This window comes from Kogia breviceps, chromosome 4, assembly GCF_026419965.1.
Source record: "Kogia breviceps isolate mKogBre1 chromosome 4, mKogBre1 haplotype 1, whole genome shotgun sequence".
Classification (NCBI taxonomy): domain Eukaryota; kingdom Metazoa; phylum Chordata; class Mammalia; order Artiodactyla; family Physeteridae; genus Kogia; species Kogia breviceps.
The window spans coordinates 180,410,456-180,427,637 of NC_081313.1; the positions used below are offsets into that span (position 1 = coordinate 180,410,456).

Consider the following 17,182-nt stretch of genomic DNA (forward strand, 5'->3'; position numbering starts at 1 on the left):
CCTGGTCTTTCCCTCTGAATATCCCCCAGTTTTCCCAACATTCCTCAGATTCCTTTGTCTGACAAGCATTTATTTTGCACCTGTTGTATGCCAGGCCCTATCAGGATCATCCCAATTATTCATGCAACAGGCATGTATTGGGTACTGTGTGCCAGGCTCTGCTGGAATAATCGCACTCACTTGTCTGCAAACATCTGTCGACTGCCAGCTATGTGTAAGCACTGCTTGAGCACCGACTGCATGCCAGGCTCTGGGAAGAGAGGAAGCCCAGGGGAGGAGAAAAGTCTCCCACTAACCCTCCCTCCAGGCTTGGGCCCTCTAGTCTCCACCCTCCTCCTGCATTCCAGGCAGCGGGTTAAAAATGTGGGCGCTGGAACCAGAGTTAACTGAGTTCACATCCGCTTGTCCACTCACTGGCGTGAGACCTGGGGCGAGCCCCTTCCCATCTCTGACCCCCTCTGTAAAACGGAGCGCTCAGCAATCTGCTTGCTGCTCAAAACCTACTTTCTGCAGAGAAGGAAACTGAGGTACTGAGCAGGCAGGCTCCCCAGAAAACCCTCCGGGCAACACCGGGCGGGAACCCATCTTAGCCCAGAGAGGGGCAGGGCTGGCCCGAGGGCACACAGCTCCGGTTGGGACCCTGCCCTGCTCTGGAGCCCTCCCCTTGGTGCCCGCCTCCCTGGCCTGGCTGCCAGCCTCCGGCCTTCCCCCCACCCCACCCCCGACTCCCGCGGGGCTGCCGCGTTGGTGACGCAGCCGGAGAAACTTCTGAAGGAAGGGAAGCTGGGAGGGGCTCCTCGGCAGACCCTGGCTGGCCGGCCGGGTGCCCCCACCCCGTCCCTGGCACGGGGGATGCTGCAGGCTTCCACAGCCTCCATCCACCGCGTGGCCGCAGACGGCTTCCGGGGCCGCGTCCCCTCCTGCGGCCACACGTGAGCACTCAGCCCGTGGGCACATGTGGCTCCCCGGCTCCCCCCCCCAACCCCCCCCCCCCCACCGGGCTGCCAGGGAGGCAGGCCGAGGCCTTGGCTTGGCTGCTGGCAAAGCCAAGAATTTGCTCCAAATGTAAACAGCGAGTTATTTTAAGTCTGCCCCCCTCCCCGGGTGGCGCTGACACATTTGACATTGGAGGGGACCGGGAGGGGGGAGGGGGGGACGAGGTTGCGCGTGTGGGTATTTTTAACCTTGTTTTTCACATCCTTGGTGCCACCCGGAGTCTGGTTTGTGCCGAGCGGCGGCGGTGGTGGGGCGCACGGGGCTCGGGTGGCAGCAGGCGGGCGCCTCCCCCCGCCTGGCACGGCTGCCGCCCTCCTGGCACAAGTGCCTTTAACCCGCGCAGGCCGCCCCAGCCGCCCCCCCCCCCAACTACGGCCGCCCCCCCACTCACCCCACCCCGGGAGGGGAGCCCGGGCTCCAGGCCCCGCCAGCCCGCTCCTCCCGCGCCTACAAAATGGCCGCCAAGTCCAGAGAAGCATCTGGAAGCCGGGAGGGAGCATTGAGAAAATGGCCGCCAGAGCGCTGATGTCATCGGTGGCGTGGCCGCCAAGAGCGGCCGGGGTGGGACGAGTCCCGGCCTGCAGGCCTCAAAGTGGGCCCTGCGGCCTACGGGGGCCTCCCGGACGGCTTTTCGGCCCAGACGCCCCCAAACCACCTGTGCCAAAGCCCCCCTGGAGCCCGCCGGACGCCCCAAGTTCAGCCCAAGGCCGCGCGTTCACCGCCCGGGCCTGCACTGGGGCCGGCGGGGGGCGGTGGACGGCCGCTGCCCTGACCCGCTGGCCCGAGGTGTCCACCACTGCCCGGCAGGGCCCGCAGCCAGGCCGCGGAGCAGGCGGGGGCGAGAGCCAGGCCGGGTGGGAAGAAAAAAGAAACTTTTCTTTGAAAGTGATTCCGAAGCAGGTTGGCTGGGGCCCAGGCGGCCGGCGGCAGGGCAGAGGGAGATGGAAAGTGTGGTCCAGACTCTAGGAACGCGGCGGGTCAGGAAGGACCAGGCGGGGGAGGCCCGGGCGGGGGCCGGCGTCCGGGAGGTCACCCTGGCCGTGGCCTTCTGCCTCTCGGCCCTGATGCCTTATCCAGATTTCCCCCGGGGGTGGATGAAGGCCGTGAACGTCTAGCATCTTGGTTTTTTCCCTTGGATTTGTCCAAACAGCCCCCGGAAGAAGTGTCGCCTGGGGGTTTTAGATCCTGTGTACCAGGATGTGGAGGCTCAGAGAAGGAACGTACTTTCGCGGAGGTCACACAGCATTGGTGAGACTGACATCCAGTTCTCATGATTGCTGGCCTTGGGGACCTGTGGTCTTGAGCCTGCAGGGGGCAGGATGGGATGTCTCCAGGGAGAGTCAGGGTTTGTACTGGAATTGCTTGAAGCCCAGGGCAATTTCGGTTCTGGTCCTCCTGCTACACTACCAGGGAAGTCCAAGTTCAGTCTAGCCTGAAGCCTTCGTGCTGTGACTCAACTCCTGGCCCTCCTCAAGATGACCAGGAGGAAGCCTTGACCATGAATGAACCTCATGCGGCAGAACTTTGTGTCTGTTTTGTTCGTTGCTGTGTCCCTGGATCCTAGGACAGGGCCTGGTACACAGTAGGTGCTCAATACATGTGCTGAGTGAAAAAACACCGTTTCCCCTTATGCTTGGGTTTGCACAGATACTCATATGGGATGGGGGTAGAGACTCAGGACACAAAACAGGTTGTAACGTAGCTGGACATACATGGGAATCCCTTGTCACACTTCTTAGAAGGGATACGAGGACATGAAACCCAGACTTCCAGAGCATCAGGCTTAGGTCCTGTGGACACATAATCCCCCCCTTGGTCTCTTGGGCAAGAGAGGGAGCTAGACCAGGCAGGCATTTGCAGGAAAGGCATTCCAGGCAGGGAACAGCATGTGCAAAGGCCCTGGGGCAGGACTCTGCCTGGCGTGTTGGAGGAATAGTGAGAAGCCTGTGTGGCTGGAACAGAGTGAGTGAGGGCGAGAGAGGGAGGAGGGGAGGGCAGGGAGAGGACAGGGCAGGTCGTGCAGGGCCTTGGGGGGGACTTGCGACTTTCATACGTTTAAAGACCCAGACTCAATCCAGTGTGATGAGAACTAGGACAAGGTTTGCACAAGGGGCCAGGGGAGGGTGTTTCAGAGAAGGAGACGTTAGAACCGGGCTTGGAGAGATGGTTGGAGTTTGCCTGAGAGTGAGAGGGGCAGGGAAGGTTCATGGCAAGAGCGAGAAGGATGGAGGCCAGGGTCGCGTGTACGGCATGGCCTTCCAGGACAGAGAAAGTTGAACCTCAGCCGGCGATGTTTAAAAGTGGCCGGTGACACAGGGGAGCTGGGAATTCCAGGGCCTGGCTTTGGTTCTCTCTCTAGCTGGCTGGTGTCGGGAGGCGGACGTGGCAGCAAGGCAGAGCCAGCTACATTTGGAAGCCCGCTAAGGTTGGAAGAGAAATCCTGCGGGCGAGCTCACCGTGGCAGCCGAGGCAGGTCCAGCGGATGCACCGCTGGGCCCCAGTGGGAACCCTAGGCTCTCCCGGATCCCGCCAGGTTTAAACAAGTGCGATTATGGTATCAGCAAGTCCTGTCCTTTGTAAATCCCAAAGATAAATTAAATATGACCCCTCTGTACACCCCAGGCCATCACCCTGGGTCAGGCTGTTATGCCCGCGAGGATGTATGCCCACCCCTCCCCCCGGACTTCCAGCCTCTGAGAGTCCAGAACTCACTCAGCAGCCAGACTTTTTTAATGTGTGTGTGTGTGTGTGTGTGTGCGCGCGCGTGTGCACTTTATTGTGGTAAAATATAAAATTCACCATCTTAACCATTTTTAAGCACACAGCTCGGTGGCATTAAGCACAGTCACCCTGTCGTGCAGCCATCCCCACCATCCATCTCTAGAACTTTCTCATCCTCCCAAACTGAAACTCTGTCCCCACGAAACACTCCCCATCCCCTCCCCCAGCCCCCGGCCCCCACCATCTACTTCCTGTCTCTATGGAATTGAGTCCTCTAGGGACCTCCTGTGAGTGGAATCAGTCAATATGTGTCCTTCTGTGTCAGGTTTATTGCACTGAGCATGATGTCTTCAAGGTTCATCCATGCTGTAGCGAGTGTCCGAATTTCCTTCCTTTTTAGGGCTGAGTAATATTCCACCACAGGGATGGACCACATTTTGTGTATCCGTCACCTGCTGATGGACATTTGGGGTGTTTCCACCTTATGGCTACTATGAATCATGCTGCTGCGAACATGGGTGGGCAAGTATCTGTTTTCAATTCTTTTGGGCGTATCGTAGGCGTGGGTCACATTGGTGATTCTATGTTTAACTTTTGGAGGGACCGCCAAGCCATTTTCCGCTATGGCTGCACCATTTTACATTCCTGTCAGCTGTGCACGAAGGTTCCAATTTCTCCACACCCTCATCACCAGAGACGTTTTAAAATGTAACGTAGATCATTGCCCTCGAGACTAAAACCCAAGCTTCCCATGCGGCCCATGGTGCTCTCATGAGTGGTCTCATGTCTCCCCGCTTTGTGTATATGTTGGGGCCACGCGCTCTCTCTGTTCCCCAAATGTCCCATGTTTGTTCCTGCCCCGGGGCCTTTGCACTTGCTGTGCCATCTGCCCTCAGCTCTCCCCATGGCTGGCTCCGTCCCATCCCTAGGCCCTTAGAGAGGTTTCGCCTGACTTTTCCGTCAAAAGTCACCTCCCCCACCCCCAGCCACTGTCTGTCCTCTCACCCAGTTTCATTGCCTCGGTGGAACTTAGAACCACCGAAATTATCTCGGGCTCCTTCTGTCGGCTCGTTTCCTGTCTGTCTCCCCCGCCTTGGCTCTCTGCCATTTCCCCAGTGCCTGGCAAGTGGTAGGTGGTCGGTAAACATCTGGGACATGAATGCCGGGGCGGTGCCTGTATCTCCCAGTTAGGAACTGCGGGAGCCTCAGCAACCAGGATGGAGGGAGTTGTCTGGTGCAAAGGGGGCGTGTGCTCTGGGGCGGGAAGGGCTGGACCGGAGGCCACGGCGGCGCCTTTGTCATGGGCTGGGACAGACCAAATTTGGGCTCGTGGCCACGGACAGGAAAGAACAGTTTGTACACTCCGTCAGTGGGATCTAGTTTACATTTCTGTTGTCGGTATGGTCATGTGTTTGTTTGAGGGAAAGGCCACAGGCGGTGGTGACGTTCCGGCTGCCTGTGAACACCCGGCGGACCTGGGAAGTCGAGAAAACTGGTCCCAGGCCAAACCAGGGTGTCACTTGAAATACAGCCGCTGTCTGGGGCCAGTCTCACTTATACTAGCATGAGTGTGGTTAGCTGTGCTTCATGCATCGCGCTGGAGAGCCTTGTGTGTGTCTCGGAAAAAAAAGAAAGACCTTTCAGGAAGGTCCTGGGGTGAGAGGAGAATGTGAGCCACATAGATACAGAAGGAACTGTGTTGTGGGCAGAGGGAACAGCGTGTGCAAAGGTCCTGGGGCAGGGACCAGGCCTGGTGTTTTGGAGGAACAGTGAGGACGCCCATGTGGCTGGAGCAGAGTGAGCGAGGGGGAGAGAGGGAGGAGGGGAGGGCAGGGAGGGGACGGGGCAGGTCGTGCAGGTCCCTGTGGGCCACGGGGAAGACTTGGGCCCTTACCCCCAGGGAAGTGGGAGCCCTGGAGGGCTGTGGGCAGAGGGGGGACAAAGTTCGTTTCACTTCTGGGTTTGGAAAAATGCTGTCGCCCAAACAGTATTTATCCCTTTGTGATTGGCCCCTCCCCTCCCGGGGCTCCTTTGATTTCAACCTCACACCCATATAAAGTAAGACAACAATGGAGAAAGCCCACTTTACAGACGGGGAAAACTGAGGCTCAGAGGGGAGAGAGGCCTGACTAGTCCCAGGTCACACGCCGGGTTGTGCCAGGGCTTGGGCTTCAACCCAGGTTTCAGGGTATGACTCCAGCTTCTAAAAGATGCCCCAAGGTCATACGAGTTTGGAACCTGGAGCCTCTTCTTCACGACCCCAGTGCATCTGAAAGACTTTGAGGAGTCCAACAGCTGCCCTGAGAAACCCGCAGCGATGCTCATGCTTTTTGACCGTGAACCCCATGCTCTGGTGGAGTCTGCAGACACCCCCCAAGGCACACCCGTAGAAAATCGCAGTGGTTGAGAGTCCGCCTGCCGATGCAGGGGACGCGGGTTCGTGCCCCGGTCCGGGAGGATCCCACGTGCCGCGGAGCGGCTGGTCCCGTGAGCCATGGCCGCTGAGCCTGCCCGTCCGGAGCCTGTGCTCTGCAACGGGAGAGGCCACAGCAGTGAGAGGCCCGTGAACCGCAAAAAAAAAAAAAAAAAAAGTAAATCTCATTGGAGTATAGTTGATTTACAGTGTTGCATTAGTTTCAGGTGTACAGCAAAGTGATTCAGTTAGACATGTACATATATTCATTCTTTTTCAGATTCTTTACCCATATATAGATTATTACAGAATATTGAGTACAGTTTCCTGTGCTGTGCAGTAGTAGGTCCTTGTTGCTTATCTATTTTATATGTAGTAGTGTGTCTATGTTAATCCCAACCTCCTGATTTATCCCTCCTCCCCACCTTTCCCCTTTGGTAGCCATAAGTTCGTTTTTGAAATCTTTGAGTCTGTTTCTGTTTTGTAAATAAGTGCATTTATATCATTTTTAAAATTAGATTCCACATGTGAGTGATAGCGTATGATATTTGTCTTTGTGTGACTGACTTCACTCAGTATGATCATCTCCATCCATGTTGCTACAAATGGCATGATTTCATTCTTTTTGATGGCTGCGTAGTATTCCATTGTATATGCGTACCACATCTTCTTTATCCATTCCTCCATTGATGGACATTTAGGTTGCTTCCACGTCCTGGCTACTGTGAAGAGTGTTGCAGTGAACACTGGGGTGCACGTATCTTTTTGAATTATGGTTTTCATGGATATATTTTTGAGAGGAGCAGATAAAACCTGGTCGGCCCGTCAGCTTTCCTTGCTGTATAGCCTTGGGTAACTTACTCACCCTCTCTGGGTGACCCGTGGTTCTCAGCCTTGATCAAGGCTTGCTGGAGGGTGCTAGACAAAACTGTTAAATACGTAGCCTGACATCTGGTGTCCGGTAAGCTGTCTGTGCTTAGCAGTTGCCATTATCATTGTTGTTTTTGTTATTATTATTATCATCATCATCAATCCCATATCGTCTCACTCTACACCTCAGCTCCCACCTCAGTGAGGTGGAGGTGCTCTGAAATTTCCCTGGCCTGTGCATCAGGCTCTGGGGCCTCTGCTCCCATGGACAGTAGGGTCTGGAGGCTCTGCTTCCGTGGGGTGCTTTTCAGCCTAAGTGGAACAGAGATATGCAAACAACTTATCTGCCCCCCAGCTGTCCCCAACACCACAATTAGTGGCAGAAGGGACCTTTGGCAAAAGCAGAGCAGCAGGGGACCCCCAGCTGGGGCCTTTATCTGACTGGTCAGACAACAGGGTCCAAACACAGGGGGTCACTCCAAACCACTGATAAGAAAGGGGTCCTGGAGTTGGGGCAGGACCGACTGAGCCCCCCCCTCCAAGGCCCCACTGGACGCCTCCTAGTCAAAAGCACGGGACCCAGTTGTGAGGCTTTGGGGTGTCTGGGGGTTGATCCCAGGCCCGTCGGTGCCACCTGGTGCTGCCTGAGTTTGAATATGTCGCCTGCCTCTCTTTGTGCCTCAGTTTCCCCATCTGGAAAATGGGGATGATAATCGCATATCCCTCTTGGGGGAGTTGCGAAGATTAGATGAGTCAGTGGAGGGGAAGCTTGTGGCTCCACATAAGTCAGAGGAGTCACTCACCACCTATTAGCTATTGGAATGTACCATTTCACATGGTGTGACCTTGACGAGCCTCCCAGGAGCTCCAGGCACAGCCCCTTACTCACCCGGGGCTGCCAGTCACATCTCTGGGTTGGGTGGCCTCCCTTGCACCCGGCACAGCCTGGAATTTTACTCCTGGTTTATGTGCTTACTCGTTCATTGCCTGTCACTCTACCATCAGGACGTCAGTGCCACGAAGGCAGGGCATTGTGTCCATCTTGGTTGCTGCTGTGTGTGAGACACATGGCACCCTGGAGGTGCTCAGCAATCAGTTTGCCAAGTGATCGAAGGAGAGAAGTAAACGGTAGTGCAGTTCAGCTCTACTTTATGGATGAGGAAATGGAGGCTCAGAGATGTCAAAGTACTTGCACAAGGACACACAGCAGAGGTTGGCAGACTTTCAGTGAAGTGAATGCTTTAGACCTGGTAGGTCACCTACAGTTTCTGTTGCATACTCTTCTTTCTCTTTTGACAGCCCTTTAAAATCATACAAGACCCTTTTCTCTTTCATTATTGCCTCCCCCTAAAGAGCCCTTTTAGACAGCTTTTTTCCCTAATCACCGCGCCTCATGAAATTTTAATGGCACAGGTCTATTATATATCTATCTATATACTGCATCTATATCTATCCATCTATGTTTTATAAGTAAAAAGAGCAAAATGTTTAGCCCCCTCCATCGCCCCAAGAACCAATTTTTGCCCCTACTGAGAATGGATGGATCTGGAACAGAGTCCCTCCGCCTGACACTAGGGGCCGGATGACTTGTGGGGCTATCCCAGACCAGCCTCCCTGTCCCCACCCCCTCGATGCCAGGAGCCCCCCAGTCGTGACAAACACACATGTCCCCAGACATCGCCTTGGGCTGCAGGATCACCCCAGTTAGGAACCTCTGTGCTAGGCAGACAATTTCTTTGAATGGACATCAGCTTTGGGATATAGACTCCCTGAGCTGGTCCTCGGTTTACCAACCTCATCAGTTGGGTAAATCAAATCAGATGGTGCTATGGAGCTCCTAACACAGTAAAAACTCAGCAAATGAAAGCTGCCCACTTGGGGTCTGGGGCATCTTGGGGCATTGGACATTAGCTGTCCTTCAGCTTTATACACTCTGGGTCCATCCGTTCAGACCGGAGGAAGGTCCATTTTAGGACTGGGCCTCTAGATGGGAGGAGGAAGAATTATCGGTGTCCTCTTTTCCTTTTTCTTTTTTTTCCTTGATTTTTCATGGAAACATCCAGAGCAGCTCAGCCCGATAGAACTTTGTGTGGTGATGGTGGGCGTATTCGGTGCCGTCCAATTCGGTCTCCACCAACCACGTGTGCCTGTTGGGTACTGAAAGGTGACTGGTGCGGCTGAAGTCCTGAAAATTTAATTTCAATTTGGCCAATTTAAATTTCAAGTTGCATGTGACTCGGGGCTCCCATACTGGACAGCTCCAGGAGACAGGGTTTCCAGGAGCCAAATGACAGGTAGATGGTCAGCAGGTGGGTGAGAAATAGTTCGAGGTTTTAGAGGTGATTCAAGATAAGATGGCGGGGACTTCCCTGGCGGTCCAGCATTAAGACCCTGTGCTTCCACTGCAGAGGGTGGGGTTCAGTCCCTGGTCGGGGAACTAAGATCCCACATGGCCTGCGGCATGGCCAAAAAAAAAAAAAAAAAAAAAAAGTAAGATGGCACAATAAAAAGGAAGGAGATTCTGACACCTGCTACAACAGGGATGAACCTTGAGGACACGATACTCAGTGAGAGAAGCCAGACACAGAAGGACAGATACTGTGTGATTCCACTCACAGGGGGTCCCCAGAGGAGTCACATCCACAGAGACAGGAAGGAGATGGTGGGGGCCGGGGGCTGGGGGAGGGGGAGGGGGAGTCAGTGTTTCCTGGGGACAGAGTTTCAGTTTGGGAAGATGAGAAAGTTGTGGAGATGATGGCGGGGATACTATCACATCTGGGTATCATAGTATCACAAGATACTATGAATGTACTTAACGCCACTAAACTGTACACTTAGAAACGGTTAAATGGTAACATTTATGTTATGTATATTTCAACACAATCTAAAAATCAAATTAAAACAATTGTTAGTGAGATGGCATATACTTACAGCATCATATTATTTAGCAACTACATTTATTTAAATTTAAAAAGAACTACCAGGAGTTAGGAGTATAGGAGAAAAAAAGAGAGAGAGCTTCTTCAGCCCAATAAAGGGATCTGCAGAAACCACAGCTAACATTATTCTTAGTGGTGAGAGACCAAATGGGTTCCCCCTAAGATCAGAAGCAGGACGAGGACACCTTCTCTCACCACTTCCAGTCAACAGGGTTCCGGAAGTCCTAGCCAGTGCGATAAGCCAAGAAAAAGAAATCAGAGGCATACAGATTAGGAAGAAAGAAATAAAACTTGCCCTTTTTTACAGGTGACATGATGGTTTTCATAGAAAATCCCAAAGAATCTACCAGAAAAAGAAAAAGACTCTTAGAACTAATATGTGAGTTCAGCAAGGTTGCAGAATACGAGATTAACACCCCCAAACCAATCGCATTTCTAAATGCTAGCAATTTTCGATTAGAAACCAAAATTAAAAACACGCTCTCATTTACAATTGCTGCCCAAACCTACCATGTATTGAATGTCAGCTTGGCACCAACCCTTTTACACTTGTTATTAGCTGACTTGGAGACCCAGCAAACCCTGGGAGGTGGGTTTTTATTATAGTCCCATTTTACAGATGAGGAAACTGAGGCTCAGACAGGTGATACGGCTGGCCTGAGGTCAAGAGCAGTGAATAAGGGCTCCAGACTAGAGCCAGCCGTAGCCTAGGGCCATGGCTTTCAAGGTACAAAGTAATAGCACCCAAGACAGAAACAGCAAGGAGATAGCAATAATAGTAGTAAAACCCTCCCTCAAGTTGGTGAAGTGCTTACTACATGTCAGCCACTGTTTGGGGCCCTTGATCGCATTCATTATCACCTTTTCCCTCCCGAACAGCCTCTGAGGGAGATTCAGTAATTGTGCCCGTTTCACAGATGCGGGGACTGAGGCACAGAGAGATGAGGGGTGGCGGCTGAGGCCCACAGCCTGGGCTGCCTGACTCCAAAGCCTAAGTACACAGGCGGCGCTCGGGAAACATCCCCCTTCTCGGGTAGGCCCCTGAGTGCCAGCCGGGTACTGTTGCCCGCTGAGTCCATGTGGGTGCCGGTTCCGGAAGAGGGTCTGTGCCCAAGGCCTGGAGCCCGACGGCTGGCTGCCCGGGCTGGGCCCCTCCCAACCCAGTGGCCACCCGTGCCCAGACATGCGGCCGTCCAAGCAGGACGGGCCGGCTCCAAGGGGCCGCTGGCTGCCCGAGCCCGGGAGCGGCCACAGGGCGCGGGGCCGAGCCGGGCACAGCCCTCTCACCACTGCCAAGCCTGCCCGGCCTAGTCGGCCACGCGGGGGCCGCTCAGCCCAGCCAGGGAGGGCTGCCTGCGTCCGCTCCTATCGTGGATGGGGAAACGGAGGCAGGTGGGGCCGCTCCTGGGCTGTTTACAGCGTCTCTGGGTCTTGCCCGCCAGTCGGTGCTCAGCGCACAGCACGTGCAAAGGCAAAAGCGCGATGCCAGGGAGACGGCGAGGGCCCAGCGACTGTTGTGCGAAGTGTCATCATTATCATCATCGCCAAAGCAACCCTGGGTGCACCGAGGCCCCAGCAGGGGAAGTGATCCCCGCCCCCCGGGACCACGTGTCCTTGGAGGCTCCCAGGGCTGGGATGGGAACGCGCGCGCGTCTCATCGCAGAACCCAGGCGGCTCAGCAAAGCCCCGTGCTGGGTGTCGGGAAGTAAGCACTAGCCACCGAATTAAAACAACAAGGGGTGGGCTTCCCTGGTGGCGCAGTGGTTGAGAATCCGCCTGCCGATGCAGAGGACACGGGTTCGTGCCCTGGTCCGGGAAGATCCCACATGCCGCGGAGCAACTAAGCCCGTGAGCCATGGCCGCTGAGCCTGCGCGTCCGGAGCCTGTGCTCCGCAACAGGAGAGGCCCGCGTACCGCAAAAAAAAAAAAAAAACAAGGGGCGGGGGAATTCCCTGGCGGTCCAGGAGTTAAGACTCCGCCCCTTCCACCGCAGCGAGCACGGGTTTGATCCCTGGTCAGGGAACTAAGATTCCCGCAGGCGGTGCGGACAAAAAAAAAAATAAATAAAATAAAATGATACACAACTGTGTAAAAAAACAACAGCAAGGGGTGTGGGGCGGGGCACTGTTTTTGTCATTCTAACCCTCCCTTCTCCTTGTGTACAAAACGGGTACACTAACAATGCCAGATTTGTGGCTCTCTTCGTGATTTAAGGGAAAGTATGAAATGAGAACAAGAAAACACATCTGTGGTCATGTTAGGGACTTAAAAATAACAGTAATAATAATAACAGGGTGGATGTTACCATGGATCTAGAGCTCAGTATGCCCTAAGCGCTTCATATGTTATCAGCTCTTTGCCACCTCCTGGCAACCCAGTCAGACCTGTGAGGTGCTTTCGCACATTTGAAATGAGAAAACTCTGAGGCTCAGGGAAGTTAAGCGACTTGCCTAAGGTCACACAGCAATTAGCTCTGGGCCTTGGAGTGTGGCAGGTGGGAGGGGCCTGATTCTCTTTCTCTGGCATTTGATGGTGATTCCCGCCACCTTTGTCCTTGACCTGAGAGGCAAATGTGGGGGGGGGGGCTAGGGGTCTTGTCTGGCTGGGCTTGTCCATTTCCTCCCCCCCCCCCGCAGTCTGGGGTGGAGGGTGTGAGGGCTGCAGAGGGGGCTGGCTCTACTCGCCCTCCATCTAGGCCTCCGGAGCCAATAACGCTGAGCTCAGCGTCTGTCTGCTTCACCCGGCTGCCAAGGAGCCTGATTATTTTTAGATAAGATGGAGGGGCGGGCGCCGGGGTGGGAGGGAGCCCCCAAGCCCAGCGGGTGGGGCCGGAAATGTCACAGCTGCAGAAATATGCCCCTCGGCCCCCTCTCCGGGGATTCTGAGTGGCAACCCAAGACCACAGGCTGGGCCCCCGGGACTCGGAAGACAGAGGCGGTGGGGAGGGGGCCTGAGGGGCCAGGGACTCACCTCTCTGGCCCTCTGTTTTCCTGTCTGTGAAATGGGCATGAGAGTTTCCACCTCATACGGCAGAGGCAGGATTAAATGAGTTATCCTCACTTGACAGGTGAGGAAACTGAGGCTCAGAGAGCACTTCCCCACGACTGAGCCAGCCCCTCCACTCGGGTTCTCGCCATGGTTCAGGACACAGGCAGGCTGGCGCTTAGTGACCTCAGACGTCCATGACCCCCTGGGGCAGCAGCCCGGGAGGGGGCCATGCCATGCTCCAGACCACGGCGCTGGCCCAGCCTAGCACTGGGCTGATGTCTCCTCCCTCCTGAGTGGGGATCCCCGCGACGTCACCAACTCCCCCTCCCTCTCTTTGCAGATGCAGAGCAAAGGGGCAGTCCCCGGGCGGGGATGGGCTCCGACCAGGAGGACAGCAAGCCCATCACACTGGGTGAGTCTGGAGGTGGCGGGGGTGGAGGGCACGGGCCCATCCCCATCCTTTATTTAGGAATCGTTTCCGGAGCACCCCCTGTGGGTTCTGTGTGGTCCCGTGTGAGCATCTGGGTCACTCCTCCCAGCCATGCTGTGGAGTAGGTGCTGCCGTTGTTCCATTTTGCAGAGGCGGGGACTGAGGTCCAGAGAGGAGTATGGGCCTTCCCAGGGGCATCCAGGGAGCTGGGGTTGGAACCCACAACCCTGAGCTCCAGCGTCTGGGCTCTGAGGTGCCCTGACTACTCCCTCCCACAGTCTGTCCTCCCTGAAGTGGTCAGAGGGTGCCTGTGAGCACCTGAGTCAGGCCCCGCCCATCCCCTGCCCACAGCCCTCCAGGGCACCCACCTCCCCCGGGGTAAAAGCCCAAGTCCTCCCTGCCCTCCCCTCCTCCCCTCCTCCCTCTCTCCCCCCCATCGCTCACTCTGTTCCAGACACACAGGCCTCCTCGCTGTTCCTCCAGCACGCCAGGCACCATCCTGTCCCAGAGCCTCTGCACGTGCTGTGCCCGCTATCTGGACAGCTAACTGCTTTCTCTCTCTCCAGATCACCCAGGTCTCAGCTCAGATGCCTCCCTCTCAGAAAGATCTTCCCTGAGACCCTCAGCTCTAGCAGCCTCAGTCACTCTCAATCTCAGCCCTCTGTTTTATTTCCTTTCGAGGAAGTTAGTGATTGCGTATGTATTTGCTTAGTTGCTTAGTGATTGCAAATGTGTTTGCTTATCTCACCTAGTGGAGCATCACCTCCCCAAGGGTAGAGGTGTTTGTTTTGATCACTACTGTGTCCTCAGTACCTAGAACAGGACCTGGTACACACTAGGTGCTCAAAAGACATTTCTAGAAAGCAAAGAAGGAGAGAAGGAAGGATGAAGCAGAGGGAAAAAGAGAAACTAGAGGGATAGTATATCAGGGGCAGGGAAGGAGGAGAAATGAAAAGGAAGAAAGGAAGAAAGAGCCAGTGGGTGAGGGCATCCCCGTTGGAAGGTCCGTCACAGGCATGCACAGGGAGGCTGGATGGTTCCAGGAGGTTCACAGGCCCCCAGGCCACACCTCGCTGGCCATCTGTGACCCGAGTCCTCCTTGACCTCCTGTGATCCCCAGGCGCCTCCCTCCAAGCCAGATGTTCAAGGCAGACGGCGGGGGCCATGGCGCTTGGCCTGGTCCCGTGGGGAGCTCCAGCGTCTGGTAGAGGAAATCACTTCCTCCCCGCCCGCCAGGGAGTCCCCTGGAGATGGAGCTGGGCGAGCACTGCACAAACAGGAAACCCCGGTGGGGGTGGGGCGGAGGGGTGTGCTGACAGCAGTCGGCCAGCTGGGTCAGCAGGAAGTGGCCACGGCCACTTCCCCCTGGACACTGGGAGCCGCCGCCCTGTCCTCCTCAGGATGTTGTGGTCCCGAGCCTCCCATCATGGGCCTGGGCAGGTAGTAATTGCTCAATGAATGGTAGACACAAGGCTCATAAGCTGGGGGCTTGGGTGGCTGAGAGCTGGGGAGCTGGGCACTGCTCTGAGCTCCCTGCGGCCACTGCTGCCCCCTGGGGTCCTGGACAAGAACTGCTCCCACCACTCCCCAAAGCCAGGAGCTGCCATTCTGTGGGTCCCACCTCCACTCTGACCACTCTCTCTGGCTCCTTCAACTCCAGCCCTGTTGGCCTCCGATTTGCCAAGTGCATCCCAACCCCAGGCCCTTTGCACAAGCCATGCCCGCTGCCAGGAACATCGTAACCCACAGGGAGGTGGCAAAATGTCGAGTTCAAGATCATCCTCATCGGGGCAGCCAGTTCTCACAAGGCAGTTTCCCTGTGCCAGGCGCTGTCTGGGCAGTACCCAAATTTTAACTCACGTGTTCGCCTTATCCACCCCTACCTTGAGATCTTGGTTGAATGTCACCCTCCCAGGGAAGCCTTCTCTGAGCCCTTCGTGTAAAATAGGTCCCGTCCCCAGCAGGCTCTCCCGACCTTGACTGCCTCACCACTGCCTGACACATCTCACATTTAACTGAATCACCTTTAATAACTTTCTTTTTAAATTGTGGTACAACACACATAAAATGTAGAATTTTAACCCTATTAAAATGTACCATTCAGTGACATTAAGTACATTCACAGAGCTGTGCACCCATCACCTCTGTCTAGTTCCAGAACATTCTCATCAACCCACAAAGCAACCCCATCTCCATTAGTCACTCCCACTCCCCGAGTGACCATGAACCCACTCTGTCTCAGTGGATTTGCCTGTTCTGGACGTTTCCCATCAATGGAATCACACACTGTGTGTCCTTCTGTGTCTGGCTTCTCTCACTGAGCATCGTGTTCTCAGGGTCCATCCACATTGTAGCGAGTGTCAGGGCTTCACCTCTTTTCACAGCTGAGTGACGTTCCCGTGTGTGGAGGGACCACATTTTGTGTATCCATCATGGTTGATGGACATTTGGGTTGTCTCCAATTTCAGCTACTGTAAATCATGCTGCTGTGAACATTCATGTACAAGTGGTCTTGACTTGCTGCTTTTATGTGGTGTCCTTTGCCCACCCTGGGCTGTGAGTCCCAAGAGGGCAGCTGCTCCTGTACGTTGTTCCCCACTGTGTCCCCAGTGCCCAGCTCAGGGGGCGGACACTGGAGGTGCCTGGTAATGGGTCCTGCCTGTGAGGGTCTCCAGGTGGGACAGGCCTGCTCCCAGCTGTCTTGGGTTGGCCAGTGCTCCCGCCCCCTCGAGGCCAGCCTCAGTTTCCAAATCCACGAAATGGGTCTAAACCACTCCAGCCCAGAGAGGAGGGTCCCTCTTCCTTTGACATTAGGCGGGAATGGGTCCGGCCACACTGGGGATTTTAACTGCTGCCTGTGGACCCTCCATTCACCCCATGGTTCTGAGCCCCTGCCGTTTGCCAGGCTCTGGTCTGGGCACTGGGGACACCACAGAGCTCACAGCCTGGAGGCAGAAGGCTAAGAGACTGCAGCATTGCATGGGGTGATGAGTGAGGCAAAGGAAGCAAGCTGATCCCTCCTAGGTAGTAGCATTCATAGCTCGCAACCACCCAAGATGACAGGGTGTATGGTCCCCACTTTTGAGATCAGGGAGCATCAAAGCTCAGGGAGGTAAAGTGACTTATCCAAGATCACACGCCGAGTAGGCAGCTGAGCTGAGATGTGAACCCAGGTCTGGCTTCCACTTGTGTGTGCAGCCTGCCACAGCATGGGGGCTCCCAAGGAGGGCTGGGAGGCGGTGTGAAGGCCCAGGCTGGAGAAGGGGAGGCTGGCTGAGGCTGCAGTGAGGACTGAGCAGAGACTCAGGAAAGGATATCCGCTCCAGCTGTGTTAGGGCGGAGGAGTCCCCGTCGGCTTGGAGGGGCTGAGCTGGCCATCCTCCTGCTGCAGGGCTGTGGTGGTTGGGCAGGGGGGTAGACAGGGTGACTGGCCAGGCCGGGTCCAACCCCCGGAGTCTGGGCAGCCTGGAGGTGTCAGGCGGGGGAACAGACCCAGCTCAGCTGGCCGCCTGCTGACCCCCATCCTTCCTCTCTTTTCCAGACACCACTGACTTCCAGGAGAGCTTCGTCACCTCCGGTGTGTTCAGCGTCACTGAGCTCATCCAAGTGTCCCGGAGTAAGTGTCCCCGCCCACCCTGTGCTGGGACCCGAGGTGGGGGGGTGGGCTCACACAGGGGAGGACTGTCGGAAAGGAGAAGTGGCTTCGGGATGGGGGCTCTAAGAGGGAAAGGGACTCGGGGAGGGAGGAGGAAGGAGCCCATCACCCTGTCCCACTCCCCCACGTCCTCTCCAGCCACCCTTGTCACCAAGCCTAAGTCCCTAGGA

At 55.7% G+C, this 17,182-nt stretch overlaps 1 protein-coding gene across 8 annotated transcripts in view; it reads left to right on the forward strand.

Annotated features, from left to right (window-relative positions):
• The window catches only part of NFIC (nuclear factor I C), a 62,989-nt gene that overhangs the window by 28,197 nt on the left and 17,610 nt on the right, over nt 1-17,182 (forward strand). For all 8 annotated transcript variants that reach the window (XM_067033137.1, XM_067033138.1, XM_059060042.2 and 5 more), the window contains exons 3-4: nt 13,268-13,339; nt 16,899-16,973. In XM_067033137.1, coding sequence (XP_066889238.1) covers nt 13,268-13,339; nt 16,899-16,973 — 147 coding nt within the window. The remainder of the gene's footprint in view (nt 1-13,267; nt 13,340-16,898; nt 16,974-17,182) is intronic.